Source organism: Asparagus officinalis, chromosome 7 (genome assembly GCF_001876935.1).
Source record: "Asparagus officinalis chromosome 7, Aspof.V1, whole genome shotgun sequence".
NCBI lineage: Eukaryota > Viridiplantae > Streptophyta > Magnoliopsida > Asparagales > Asparagaceae > Asparagus > Asparagus officinalis.
This window is the reverse complement of record NC_033800.1, coordinates 69,092,792-69,108,318: the sequence shown is the minus strand read 5'-3', so window position 1 is coordinate 69,108,318 and position 15,527 is coordinate 69,092,792. Positions and strand designations below refer to the sequence as shown.

Sequence of the window (15,527 nt, the reverse complement as noted above, 5' to 3'; positions counted from 1 at the left end):
TAGGACTAATATGAACTGCAATAGCACTAACATGACTCCAATTAGAACTAGCATGATTTCAATCAACTTGCAAATAGGACTAACATGAACTGCAATAGAACTAACATGAATTCAACTAGAACTAACATGGTATAAAATAGAACTAACATCACTCCAATTAGAACTAGCATGAACAACAAATATGACTAACATGAACTGCAATAGAACTAACATGAATGCAATTAGAACTAACATTGTATAAATTAGAACTAACATGACTCCAATTAGAACTAGAATGAACCAAAGTAGACTTAACATGGAACTTACACACAATAGTGGCATGCAACCTGGAACATATGTAACTCCTGACTTTTTCAAGCCCTCCAAAGTAACTCTAATGCCTCTAATAATCTCTGTATAAAAAAATTGAGCCCATGCAACTCCTTTGATCCTCTCAATGCTATCCAGGTACTTGAGTAGTGGTCTAGGGATACCTTCCCCGCTTCTGGGGCACCATATCATAGAACATTGATAAAGAATTTACAGCAGAACAAAGTCTTGGATATCCTTCTTTTCTATAGATTCCACAAGACTTTCTAGTTGATCTTCAATGTATTTTCGATGGGTAATTGGTGCTTTTTTTAACTTCTTCCCCTCTTCAGATTTGAAAAGTTTAGCAAAGTATTTCACCCAGATTATGTTTTTAGAGTCCCGATTGGTAGAAAGGATTTCCCCATGAAGAGGGAAAAAGGTATGGTTATGGACCCATTCTAAGTCAAATTTAAAAAATTTTATTTCCCCAGTTTTTGAATCAGGGATAGAAAATGTGTTACTATCGCCATCATAATAGCTCAGCACCAACTCAAGTGTGGGGCGATTAGGCGCAGGAGCTCCAAATAGTATATAGTGCTCAAATATAGTTCCACAATACGCATCCCTATCCCACATACAAATCTTTGGTGCAAGACGCTTCATAAATTCCCAATAAGCCTCAATATTGGCGGTTAGACTTATTTCACCAGCATCAGCATCACCAACTTTTTCCCTGAAAATAAAATCAAATATTCAAGTTAAATTAGACCTAACGTGAACTAAAATTAGACCTAACACGACCGAGCTTCTAATAGAACTAGCATGAACTATTATAGAACTAACATGGACTCCAATTAGAACTAACATGGACTGTTCTAAGACCTAACACTGTTCTAAGATGAACTCAATTTAGAACTAACATGGACTTTTATGCACTGTTGTAGAACTAACACGAAATTAGAAGATGAACTCCAATTAGATCTAGCATGGACTGTTATGCACTGTTCTAGACCTAACACTTAACTTGAACATGGAATTAAGGAAAATTTCGTCGAGTCCCCAAATATTGGATAACCTAGCCTAGCACTTATTGCTTTTTAGGTTTGGGTTCGTTGGAACGAGCCGTTGCTGTTCTTCTTTTCTTGCCTCGCCATTCTACTGCACCACTTCGCATGACCGAAAGAGCTTGAGTGGCTTCCTCTGCGTTGCCAATCTCAGATGATTCTCATAGCGCGACCGAAGACTGTGATCTGGCTCCGACTTTGTCCTGCCGTTCATCGTGATGATCGACTTCATAATCGTTAACAGATGTTGCTTCCTTGGACGCCATTTTCACGACGAAAACCCTAACCAAGATTGAAATCCGACGAGTTTTTGGGGTTCGAGAATTTCGGTGGCTCCTCAGTGGTAGAAGAGAGAGAGTACTTGGGTAAGGAGGGGCATAGTTACCTAGTTCAGTTAAATCAAATGGTGAATTTGTAACTTCTGATGGGCTTTTCTCGTGGCCGCTGCTTTGGGGTCTTAACACAAATACCATGTGTATTTGAGGCTAAATCACATGAGTCAAAAATACAAAGGTTCAGTCACATGAGGTTACTACTTTTGGTTCCTGGACACATTTTCCCCCGTGTATCCTTAAAAAAAAATCTAAAGTTAAATATAAAAATCCCATTCTACAAAATAAAACGCCCACTTTTACTTCCATTCGAAATATTCGCAGAGAGAGAGAGCGAAGAAGAATGACAATGGACGTCGAAGACGATATGGTCACCCCTGGTGAGGTTTTGGGAGATTCCACTGAATTGATCGCCGGCAGAGGGCATCCACGCATCGCTCACCGGTCACCGCAACATCATCCCTCCTCAATCTGATTCCACCGACAAGGTTAGGGTTTAAGGTTTTCAAACTCCGTTTCCCTAATTTCTCATTTCGTGTTTTTAATCGATTTTTTCATCAATCAAGTCGATCATCTCCTTGTTTTAATCAATGTTTTGTATGAATCAACTCCATCGACAAGGTTAGGGTTTTAGCCTCAAAATTAGGTTTTTAAAACTACGGGCTTTATAAATTTTCCTTTTAACTGTGCTTTGCAGAGATTAACTCCTGGTACAAGGTTAGGGTTTAGGGTTTTAGCGTCAGAATTACGGTTTTCAGACTTTTAGTGTTATAATTTCTCCGTTTCTAATTGATGTTTTGCAGTGATCAGCTCAACCGACAAGTACAGGTTTAGGGTTTTAGATTTGGAGTTAGGTTCTTCAAACTTCGTTTTTTTATTATAATTTTTCATTTTGACTCTGTTTTTCAGCGATCAATTCCATGTACAAGGGTAGGGATTAGGGTTTTGCGTCAGAATTGGGGTTTCCGAACTTCAATTTTTATAATTCTTTCCTGTTCTATTGATGTTTTCTGGCGACCTACTCCATCAACAAGGAGACCCAGGGTTAGGATATTCGAACATTTTTTAAAAAAATAAATTTTAACTGTGTTTTGCAGCCATCAACTCCATTGACGAGGTTCATTACCTTTGGTTCAGGGTTTTAACTTCAGAATTAGTGTTTTTCTTTTTTTATCCATAGCAAGAATTAGGCTTTCCAAACTTTGAATTTTATAATTTTGTCCCTTTTATATGTTTTTGCAGCGTTCAACTGTAGAAGTCATCGGTCACAAATCTCATGGCGCCGTCCCTGAGCCAGGATCCATTGTTATCGCTCGAGTAAGTTTTTTTTTATTTTGAAAATGTTATGTAATTTTTTTTGAAAATTTGTGAAATTGTATTTATGGATCCTTTGATTGGTTATTTTATAGGTGACAAAGGTTATGGGAAGAATGGCTTCGGCAGATATAATGTGTGTAGGATCGAAATCTGTGAGGGAAAAGTTCACTGGCACAATAAGGTACTTACTGCAATGCTTATCTTAGAGAATTATCTTTAGGTTTTATGTTGGTGAATTAGGAAATATGATTAAATGAAATATGATTAAAAAACTTGCAAAAACCTTATTCTTGTTAGATTACCATATAGAAATTAGTAGAAACTTTCTTTACATAGCAATTTGTTAGTTTTACGTCCTATCTTTATTTCTGTGTTAGTTATACTGAAAGAATTGTGGAAATTTTTATCTTTTAACTAATATGAAACATATTTAAATTTGAGATAATGGAGTTGAATAAAAATATAAGTTTTTGTAGTTGTCCTCCTAACTCAATTCACTGTCTTAGCTCACATCTCTCGGCCTCTTTAGGGTATATCTGACGTCAAGCATGTATATCGAATACCCAATCTTAATTTTTTTCTTTATAATGTACATGTTTTCTTTTGTTCTTTCTTCTTTGTATAAGTGGACAACGCCTAAGTAAAAGCAACCAAATCCATTGTTTTGTCTAGTACTTAAACTTGTGATAGCACTGAACTTTAAATAACAGATGAAGATAAGAAAAATTCTGAAAGAAATTAAGTATGATATAAATATCTTATATCCTCATTTTGAGGTTTATATCTAAAAATTTGAACTTATTACCTTGATTGTAGTATAGGTTTGTTAGTAACTAAGAGATAGAAGACATTGAATGACGAACTCTTTTTCCAAGATCTGCTTAAGGGTAAGGGTCTACGAAATCCAAAGAGGAACCTTTCAAGGATTTGTAATCAGTAGTGACCAAGTGAATAGGACTTGGTTCCCGGCTTAGATCGATGTTAAAGTTCATAGAAGATTTTAGAGGAAAGAGAAGTAATGTAAAAGAGTTAAAGAGTGGTAGTTAAGAGAGTGCTAAAGTCGGTTTCAATCAAATGATTACTACAAGCACTTCTTTAGTAAATCTCACTGTTCATTCATTTTCTGTTTTTACTACTTCCCTATTATAGCTTTTAAGAACAACACATTACTTATTACAAAAGTCAAAGCGTTACTATGGGATCATGAATTTGGTTAATTCGGTTTGTTCTCCTAAATTCATGCTACAGTATTTTCTTGTAGCACAAGGAACCTTAAATAAATAGGATCCTCTTGTTAAAGTTCTAATTTCTAAATCACGTAACGCTATAACAAAAGCATCTACTTTATACAATGACTTGTAAAAGCTCAAAGTTTCCTCCATATTGGGCATATAAATGTCACTAACATTACATCAAGCTCTAGTGCTATCAATGCACCAGGCACAATCAAGGTGCAACGTCCTTAATACGTGCTATGTGTAAGGCCATGCGTGCTCCTAAATGAAGTGATGCACACACCACATATAATTTTTTTGAAAAGAATGAAACTCAATTTTATAATTTATACTAGAATTAAAGTTTTAAAGTAGACTTAATAATAAATCGGTCTAGAGAAATATCCGTACATGTATCATCATCTGATCTGTAAGTAGGAATATCTTGAGTTTCTTCGTGTTGTAGTTAAAGTCTTAGTTCTCTTTCAACTTTCTTTTAACTTGAGATCTACTCCCTCCTCCTCTAAGATGAAGCAAGAACCAATAGATGCACCACTTTAAGATCCTTAACCTTTGATGCAAATTTTAACTCATTTTGCCAGCTTTTGTTGCACTTTATATGGTACTCTATGCTAAATCATTCTCCTAATGGATCAAGTCATTTTCTGCATTGCAGTATTAAAATTTTCAAACTAATGACTTGTATCCACATCATTCACTTTGATGGGTCAATAATATTTCCCTAATCAAATTTCTCTTTTAGAGCTCGAATATATTTGCAATACACTAAGTCTGACAACCATCCAATTTATTCTCTTCTAATCATTAATCTACAATATTGAAGCTAAACAAAACGTACTTGCTCAAAAATACTGCAATATTAAAACTTTGCCATACTAAAACTAAACTAAACATACTTGCTCGAAAGTACTCAATTAATTTCTTAAGTTAGAGGAACTATTTGTGACATGTTTTATGACAAAATTTTGTACATATAGAGAAAGTAACCATAAGACTCGCACCAATCAGTTATCAAATTCAATAAAGAGATGTTTTGTTTTCTAAATACTTGGTTAAATGGTAGAATTTGAAAATTGAAAATTTAAATTTATAATTTACCTGAAGAGCTTATTTATTTATTTATATCTAATGGTTATATTTAGGCTAAAGATCCTACGTTGTCTTTGAATATACGTTTGCCCCTTAATTTTTATCTTCCACTATGTTTGGGAGTTTACTAATGGAAGGAAACGAAAAGAGGGGTTAAAAAAATAGCAGATGAGAAGTGAAAGAAAGGGAAGGGGAAATATGATATAATGTTTGGGAGTTTAGTTAAGGGAATGGAGGGATATAAGTAAGGTGAATTTTGGGAGAACCAAATCATATAGATTGGAGGGTAAGTAAGGTGAATTTTGTCACATCCCTCCCTTCCCCTCCATTCCTTTTGAAAAGAACTCCAAATTTTACTTTATTTCCCCTCGCCATTCAACCCCATCCAAACAGAGTGTTAATGCTCTTGAGAAACCATCTTATGAATGACGTGACAAGTCATGACCTTTTCACCGTCCTTAATGTTGGATGAGAAGGATACCGAATTTGAGTAATATCCGACTTTTCTTGCAAGGGATGATGCAAGTAAATCTCTATTCTTGGTTAAAAAAATAGGAGATGAGAAGTGAAAGAAAGGGAAGGGGAAATATGATATAATGTTTGGGAGTTTAGTTAAGGGAATGGAGGGATATAAGTAAGGTGAGTTTTTGGGAGAACCAAATCATATAGATTGGAGGGTAAGTAAGGTGAATTTTGTCACATCCCTCCCTTCCCCTCCATTCCTTTTGAAAAGAACTCCAAATTTTACTTTATTTCCCCTCTCCATTCAACCCCATCCAAACAGAGTATTAATGCTCTTGAGAAACCATCTTATGAATGACATGACAAGTCATGACCTTTTCACTGTCCTTAATGTTTGGATGAGAAGGATACCGAATTTGAGTAATATCCGACTTTTTTTTGCAAGGGATGATGCAAGTAAATCTCTATTCTTTATTAATGATGTTAAGCAATATGTAGCTTTATCTTTATCAAAGGAGGTTAGAATGGTCCCTTTAGCTCTATCCATAGCCTTGTAAATATAATAATGACCTCACTATCCATAAGTTTGAATACACAAAACAAAGGAGCCATGAGCTTGAGTATACAAACAATTTTGTTCCAAAGAAGACATTTAATGATTGTGGATATTGCGTTGTTTGATCCTTTGCGCACTTTTCATCTGTTTTCGGAAACAAAAAACTTAACACCTTTCTTAATTTAGATTTTATTTATGCATAGTAAACGAAGTCGCGAAGTAGTTACAAAAGTCATCATCAGTATAAAAATCTTTGCAATTTGTTCTACTTCATTAATTTCAATACGCACTATGGAGAAGCCAAGAATTTTTGTTTTGGGGGTGGGGGGAGTAAAACTATCATAGTATGTAAATAAATAACCAAATATGATAATGTATAATAAAGTTTTATTTATGTAAACATGTGAAAGAACCCGTCAGTTTTGAAAAAAGCCCCTTTTTGGCTGCATAAGTGGTTAAAGGCGGAACCGGTACATCACTGCTATGCTTTCATCAAAAGCAACAAATGAAGGTAGACAACGCTTTCTGCTCGAAAACGCGACATAAAGCTCATAAAACTGTTGGTAATAAGCACTTAAAAGAGCTTAACAATGCTTTAAAAAAACATGGATTTGTATTATACCCGATCGTAATCTGATCCATTTTCCTAAGTATAACCTTCAGCTTCTCTCTCCTCTCCGCTTTTGCGACTCGAGATGAAAATAAACCTTAATCCTATCACCCACTCCAGCCGCCTCGGCCACCACCTCTAGGTAACTCTGGCGCCTCCCGCCACCAAAGCTGCATCTAAATCCACCTCTAAATCCTTCTCCAGTAAGCTTCTTCACCATCACGATATCACATTCTCTTGAGCCTTCACTGAAGCTCACATCACCATCTCCGGTCAAGCTCCTCCACCACCAGTCGAAACCACTTACTACTCGCAATTCTCTACTCCAACCAAGGTTGTGAAAAGCGGGAAGCGGAGCGAAATGGTGAGGCACTGCTCAAGGTTTTTGGGGCTTTAGGCAAAAAGCGCAAAGTAAAAAACGGTCCAGTTTAAATTTATAATTATTAAAAAATTGAAGAAATCTAAAAATTTTACAAATGAATATTTGATGATTTATAGATATCCTAAGCATAAAATAGACATAACAATCGCACACGTGATAAAGTACTGTACAAAATGAAAGGACGGTGAAAAGGACTGTTGCGTCGAACCGGTGAAGAGGGCATCCATGGTGAGGATGAGAACATGTAGGGAAGAGGGCTGCTGTGGTAAGGAGCAAGGTTTTAAATATCGGATGTTGGGTTCATGTCTGACAACTAAAATTCATATCGGATAGCGAAAATTGAGGATATGTCAGGGGACATGAAAAAATATTGGATTGTCATATCGGATAGTGTGCATATATGTAATATAAATATCATAAATAAAATCTAAATGTACTTACTAAATTCTATTGTCTAAACATATTAAAAAGTAAATAACTTATGATGCTTAGGGTTGATGTTGAAGGAAAGAGATGAGAAAAGAGGAGTCCGATATTGGTATTTTAGGAGAGAGAAGATCGCCCGATATTGATGTCAAAGAAATAGTTCGGGGAGAGACTGATATTAAGGGAGAAAAAGAAGATGAGCGACGAAAACGACTTTGGTCTTTTTTTTCATTTCCCCTAACTGATCGGGTTTTGTCTTTGGAAATAATATTAAGATAATCACGAATTTAAGCCAAAACTTGATTAGGTAAAAAATAAAAAAATCAACCAATTTTTCAGACTGAAAAATCAACCGATATAACCGACATGTCCCCCGATATATTTGTCCGACATATTCGACATGTCCATTATATCCAACATGAAGCCTAAAAATGAAGTTTCATATCGTGTCGATTAGCCCTAAATCTGATATGTCGGTCGACATTTAAAACACTAGTAAGGAGGAGCTTCGTTGTGGTGAGGAGAGGAGTTACAAAAGCAGTAGGAGAGCAGGAGTACTGTTGGGCTTCGTCAAGGCGGAGGAGGTTTGCTGGAGATGAAGCTCAATCAAGAGGAGGCGGTGGAAGGATGCGGGAGATGGAGCAAGAGTGTTGTTGGAGCTTGGACAGTGTATTTGGGGAGAGGAGAGAGACAAGAGGTGGTGGTGGAGTTTTGGGTTTTTGTCAGATAGGATAGAAATGAGAGGAGAGAGAGAATCAGGAGATTGAGTGTTTATTAAGTAAAATAGGTTTAAAATGGGTTGAATTTATGTTGGGTCTCAACATAGAAATAAAAATCCGCGTTTTAAAAAGCGAATAAAAGGCCTATAAAAAGCATATTAAGACCGCTATTGCCCGCTTTTTTGAGCATTTGGTTACTTTTGCTGATTTTTCAAGCATTTTGTCAGTGACAAGTATCATGGCCTTTTTCACCGCTGTTTTTGGCTAAAGCGTTGCCAATCCTAGCCGCTTCCGTTAAAAGCTCCGCTATTGTGCTAGTATTGTTCCATTAAAAGCTACGCTATTATGCATATTTAAACTAGACCACTTTTTATTTGGCACTTTTTGTCACTAAAACCCCAAAAAGCTTGAGCAATGCCTCACCGCTTCGGTCCACTTCGTTCCACTTCACTTTGTTTTTCGCTTTCTTGGACCTTTGAACCTGGAATATAAGTTTTAAGAACAAATATCTTGATGAATATTTGAATCCTACCAACATATCCTTGAATCATTGGATCAACATGTTCCAATCTTCTAAACATGTAGACAACAATATGCATTTTATCATAGTTTCATATTTAACTAACAAATTATAAAATATTTATGCTGAATTGATGCAAAATGCATTCTTACATGAGCATAAAGAAAATACATTCTTACATGCTGAATTGATGCAAAGTACATTCTTACATGAGCATAAAGAAAATAGAGATTGCACCACAATTCTCATATTACAAAATTTATAATATCTTCTAAACAACAAACGAACTAAGTTGTGTTCGACATTCTTTCATTGAACTAAACTTGTCTATGATTGAATTTGTGCTAAATTTCTTGACTGTTTCTTTTTCTATATACTGTTGAGTTATTTAGATACTAAGTGAATTAGTCAATGTTATAAGGACCTAGTTGTAAGAATGCATTAATATAAAAGGAGGGTCTCTCAATGAGAGAAACTAACCCTAATCTTGCTACATGCTATCAGAGCTTAACCTAGCCGCCTCCCTCTTTTTCTCCAACCTGACGGATCGCTGACGGAGGAGGAGGAGACTGGCGTCGGGGAGCAATCGAGGAGTTGGAGCTTGTTACCTGTTTGCTACGTTGAATCCCGACGAAACACGATCAGGTACCTCGGAGGTTCTTGGCGTCGACAGCAGTGTCTTGTTGGTCCCGATGCAGATCTGGTGGATCGCGTCGTACTTGCTCGAGATGTTGGAGGGGAGGTTGCGGACGTAGAGGACCGGTTGACCTCCGGGGGAGGAAGGCGAGGGGTGGCCTTTCGTGCTGCCGATTGCTGGACTGGGCCATTGGATCGAGGAGAAGCGACGGAGAAAACCCTAGTTCTAGGGTTTGGGAGAAGCGGAAGAGAGAGGAAATTAGGAAAACCCTAGGACGAAGATTTTAGGGGGTTTTTTCGCTCGGGGATTTTGGGTTTTGTTTGAGATTCGGGGGATTTTGTGGAAGAGGAGATGACTGTTACTGATTAGATCAATCAAAAAAAAATCTGTATTAAAAAAAAAGGGAGAGAGGTTCTTGATTTGTAATAGTTTATTTAGGTTCCTCGACAAGTCAGTCCTAGAACTGATGAGAGAAGAGCTGATATCTCACTTTGTTGAGATATCTTGCTTTTGGTTCTTGTTTCCTTGGTGAAACAGGAATTCTTGTTGATCTATCTATCTTGTTGTACTGTCAAAGTGCTGCCAGAATTTTTTCGTTGCGCACCACAAGAATACAAGTTGGATCGATGATAAAGACTGGAAAAAATCCGATGGAGGAGATCATCAAGAAGTTGAACAACCTGAGGGTATTCCAGATCGAGAAGGCTATCAGCACTATAGTCCAGGGAGAGAGGACTGTACAAGAGTACGCCACAGAGCTGGAGCGCTTGTGGCTCGATCACGATCACTTCTCGCCCCTAGCAAGCTGCAAGGACCCTGAGTGCAAGGAGCGCGAGGCCTTTTTGCAGAAGAGGACCATGTTGTTTCTCCGAGGTTTGGCTCCAGCGTATGAGCAGAGGACGGCATTGCTACTAACCCCACTGGAGAAGGCAGTCTCGGTCATGATACAGGAGGAGAGCCGTATCAGGTTACAGTCTGGGATAGGTGGACTTATAGGGGAGAAGTCTGTACTGGTGGTATCCAACCCGGATAACACTGGATTCAAAGGGGAGACTAGGCAGTGCTTCAACTGCGGAGAGGTAGGGCATCTGAGACAGATGTGCCCTAAGCCACCCAGAGAAAGGAACTGGGGTGAACGTGGTCAGACTGGTGGCCGTGCAGGTTGAGGAGGCAGGGGGCGTGTAGGCCAAGGAGTTGCTCACCTAGCTGTGGCAGATGAGTCTCAGACTACTGCTGGGATGACTGGAGCTAAAATAACAGAGCTGGAGGAACTACGTCTGTTCAAGCTTCAGGCTGAGAGTTCGAAGGGCAAGGGACAAATCACCCAGGATCTGGCTACCACTACATGCGTTGGTAACTTTATTGGTTATGCTCATGCGAACAAAGGTACACAGGTTCAGGCACTTGCATCCACTAAAACTCATGTTGATTGGATCATAGACTCAGGTGCATCTAGGCATGTCACAGGAACATCTAGTGAGTTTGCATTATATTATCCGAGTAAGCATATGCATCCTGAGACAGTTCAGACTGCTGATGGGACATCCCAACCCATCAGGGGTACTGGCTCGGTCCATTGCACTTCATCTGTTACCTTGTCATCAGTATTGTATGTTCCTTCATTTCCAGTTAACTTACTCTCAGTTAGCTCTCTCATTGATCAATTAAATTACACCGTGTTATTTGATCGAGATTTGTGTGTCTTTCAAGAGAAGAAAACGGGGAGGAGGATTGGGACTGGTATCAGACGTGATGGTCTTTGGTATTTGGACAGGGAGACAGCAATGATTGCTGCTGCTTCTATTAGTGGTTTTAGATGGTTTGTTACTTTCATTGATTGTTATTCACGTATGACCTGGATATACATGATGAAGCAGAAATCAGAGGTTTACAAATGTTTTCAAGATTTCTCGGCTTATGTGAAGACACAGTTTGGAGTGCAGGTGAAGATTCTTCGAACAGATAATGGGACTGAGTATGTCAATAAGGAGTTTTGCAGTTTTTATCTCTAATCAGGGAATTGTTCATCAAACCACCTGCCCAGACACCCCTGCTCAGAATGGGGTGGCTGAGCGTAAGAACAGGCATCTACTGGAAGTGGCACGCTCATTGATGTTGACAATGAATGTGCCTAAGTTTTTATGGAGTGAGGCTGTTATGACAGCAGCTTATTTGATCAACAGGATGCCATCAAGAGTATTAGGGATGAAGACACCATGTGAGATGCTTTTGGGCTCGAATGTTTTTGTTGTTCCACCAAGAGTGTTTGGATGCACATGTTATGTGAGAGATCACAGATTGATGGTGAGTAAACTGGATCCGCAAGCAGTTAAATGTATCTTTGTTGGCTACTCATCAAGTCAAAAAGGATACAAGTGTTGGTGTCTCACTGAAAGAAGGCTGTTTGTCAGTATGGATGTGACTTTTCGGGAGTTTGAACATTTTTATGGGGAGAAGACGGAGTTGAGTTCCTTGTTTGGAGATGGTTCTACTGATGCTAGTAGTGAGGGGGAGAATGAGAATGGGAATGATATTGTGGTCGGGATGATTCCATGTCCTCTTGAGTCACCGAGTAGTGATGGTACATCGCCGAGTAGTGGTGGTGACTTAGGAGTTGGTAGTCAAAGTCAGGGGGAGCTGAGAGTATACACGAGGAGACAGAAACAGCAGCATGAGCCGCCTCCCGTGCCTGTGTCAGTACCCACAAATGTTGATGACCCAAGTCCCTCCTCTCCAGTGCCTTCCTCTTCCTCTCCAGTGCCTTGCTCTTCTCCTCCACCTGAGTCGATAGGTAACGATTCCTTCCCTGATACCTCTGATACTCCTGTCTTGCCCCGCAGAACCTCTAGAGTCAATGCTGGAAAACCTCCAGCTAAGTTTGGTAATTGGGATACTGATATTGCGAATTACATTTCATATGCATCCATTCCACCTGCATATAAGTCATTCATTGCATCGTTGCATTCAGTGCCTGTACCTAACAACTGGCAGGTAGCTAAGCAAGATCCTAGGTGGTTGAATGCCATGCACGAGGAACTCCAGGCCTTGAAGAAGAATGACACATGGGAGTTGGTACCTTTGCCAGCTGGGAAGCGTGTTGTTGGATGTAAGTGGGTGTATACGGTTAAGCAAACTCCAGAGGGCAAGATCGACAGATACAAGGCCAGATTGGTTGCTAAAGGCTACAGCCAAACATACGGCATTGATTATGACGAGACATTTGCTCCAGTAGCAAAGATGAGTACTGTTAGAGTGTTGGTGTCATGCTGCCAACTTTAATTGGCCACTACATCAGCTAGATGTCAAGAATGTCTTTTTGCATGGAGATCTTCAAGAGGAGGTATATATGGAGATTCCACCAGGCTTCACTACTTCTCAAGTAGCTGGGAAGGTGTGCAAGTTGAAGAAGTCTTTGTATGGGTTAAAACAGTCTCCGAGGGCATGGTTTGATAGATTCAGGTTGGCAGTTTGTGGTATGGGGTACAAGCAGTGCAATGGTGATTATACTGTGTTTTACAGGCACTCCAAAACTCGTATCACTATCATGGCGGTCTATGTTGATGATATTGTAATCACTGGAGATGACGCTGAGGAAATCCTACTGTTGAAGAAGAAATTGGGAGAGGAATTTGAAGTTAAAGATCTGGGGCAATTGAAGTACTTTCTCGGAATTGAAATTGCAAGATCACGAAAGGGTATAGTGCTTTCTCAGCGGAAGTATGCTCTGGATCTTCTCTTAGAGACAGTGATGTTGGGGTGCAGAGTTGCATCTACTCCTATTGAGCAAAATCATAAGATGAGTGTCGAGGGTGGGGACCCTGTGAGTAAAGAGCAATATCAAAGATTGGTTGGACGACTTATATATCTATGCCATACAAGACCTGATATTACTCATGCAGTGAGTGTGGTGAGTAGATATATGCATGATCCCAGAGAGCAGCATATGGAGACAGTTCGCAGAATTCTTAGATATATTAAAGGAAGCCCAGGAAAGGGGTTATGGTTCAGGAGTTTTGGACATCTGAGAATTGAAGGCTATTGTGATGCTGATTGGACGGGTTGTATGGATGATCGTAGATCCACTACAGGCTACTGTGTATTTGTTGGAGGCAATCTCGTATCTTGGCGTAGCAAGAAGCAAGATGTGGTGGCTAGGTCTACAGCTGAGGCCGAGTACAGAGCTATGGCAGTTAGTCTGTGCGAGTTGATGTGGGTAAAAAACATATTATCTGAGCTGCGCTTGTTTAGAAGAGACTCCTTACAACTTTGGTGTGACAACAAATCAGCGATTAATATTGCAAACAATCCAGTTCAGCATGATCGCACCAAACATGTGGAGATTGATCGGTTCTTTATCAAGGAGCAACTGAATAGAGGAGTTCTGACTTTGAGCTATGTGAAATCAGAAGAGCAGTTAGCTGGTTGTTTAACAAAAGGATTAGGTTCTAGAGAGTATAATATCTTTTGTAACAAGATGGGGATGATTGATATCTATCGCCCATCTTGAGGGGGAGTGTTGAGTTATTTAGATACTAAGTGAATTAGTCAATGTTGTAAGGACCTAGTTGTAAGAATGCATTAACATAAAAGGAGGGTCTCTCAATGAGAGAAACTAACCCTAATCTTGCTACATATACAATATTAAGGAATCACTCTAGAATTCATTTCCCACCTTGATCCAAAGTTTTGTCTTAACTATCTTCATGATTAAGAATGTTCGTTCTATAGTTGACGTTGATATGTGTATAGTATGCACATGCCTAACCAATTGTCAGTAAGTGGATAAAATGTTGATTTTCTCATTCTCACTAAGTCTTGAATATTACTTTCGTAATTCGGGATGATTAGAAACATCATGATTCTAATGCTGAAGTTCCACTCTCAAATGCACTAGTTCTTACTCTGTGAATTCTGAAGCATAATATTTTTCTCCTAATTTTCAAATATCATCAATTTTGAATGACATAAACCTTTCTTTAGAATCTAAAAGTTGCTAAGAACAAGTAACTGCACTGTATATTCATTATACCTGCTATTTACTTGCAATTGGTAATCAATTGACCCATAAGTTGATCAATTAAATGTAGGAAAATCCATATACTTCAAAAAGACAACAGCTTAAAAAGAGGGGTGGGGAGGAGGGTTAGGGTGGAGAGATGCACCAAACCCTATCACTCTCAATCTTATACTTAACAAAAATAAGAGAAAGATAGAAACTAATGCACTCACCTACATTGAGCTAGCAAAACTCCCAAAGTCCCAAGGGGTTTATGAAATAAACAAAAAAAAAGTAAATAACTAGCTAGCTATAGTATGCTATGTATATAAAATACGTATTTCTCTCAGCCCTAGCTACGAAATATCCTATCTTCTTTCTCAAGAAAACAATTGTCAACCTCTGTGAAATCAACCATGTCTGTTTGATTGGGCTTCATAAAGCTCCCTCCGCTGGTTTTCAACAGCTTTATAGTTGGAAGCCATTCCACCAAACCCTATCATCCTATTGTCATTTCCATAAAAATCAACCTCATGAATATCAATTTCCGCTCACCAAACCCAACCCCATGTACAACAACTCTTTAACAACCTCCTCATGTCTCAAGCCAAAAAAGGCACTAGTGGTTATGTTTTATGAGTTGTCTTATGATGGCTTAGAGTTCTTTGTATTGACCAATCAAAACAATGACGACGAGGAGAGCTATACAAACTTTTGCAGGAAAGTAAAGGACATTCTCTCGAAGAACATACCTAGCTCAAATGTACTTGGTGAAATAGTTAATCTATACGAGGAATGAAGGTGAATGCGAGGTATCCTTGAAATAGATACTCTAAACCATGAACATAAGATCCATGAGCTAGAACAAGGGGATAATTTGGTGGAATATGA

General features: G+C 38.6%; 1 protein-coding gene across 1 annotated transcript in view; it reads left to right on the top strand.

Annotated features, from left to right (window-relative positions):
- LOC109849586 (exosome complex component CSL4) overlaps positions 1,976 to 15,527 on the top strand; it is a 22,224-nt gene continuing 8,672 nt past the window's right edge. The window contains 4 exon segments of the mRNA XM_020419435.1: positions 1,976 to 2,110; positions 2,112 to 2,175; positions 2,930 to 3,004; positions 3,097 to 3,185. Coding sequence (XP_020275024.1) covers positions 2,031 to 2,110; positions 2,112 to 2,175; positions 2,930 to 3,004; positions 3,097 to 3,185 — 308 coding nt within the window. The 5' untranslated portion in view covers positions 1,976 to 2,030.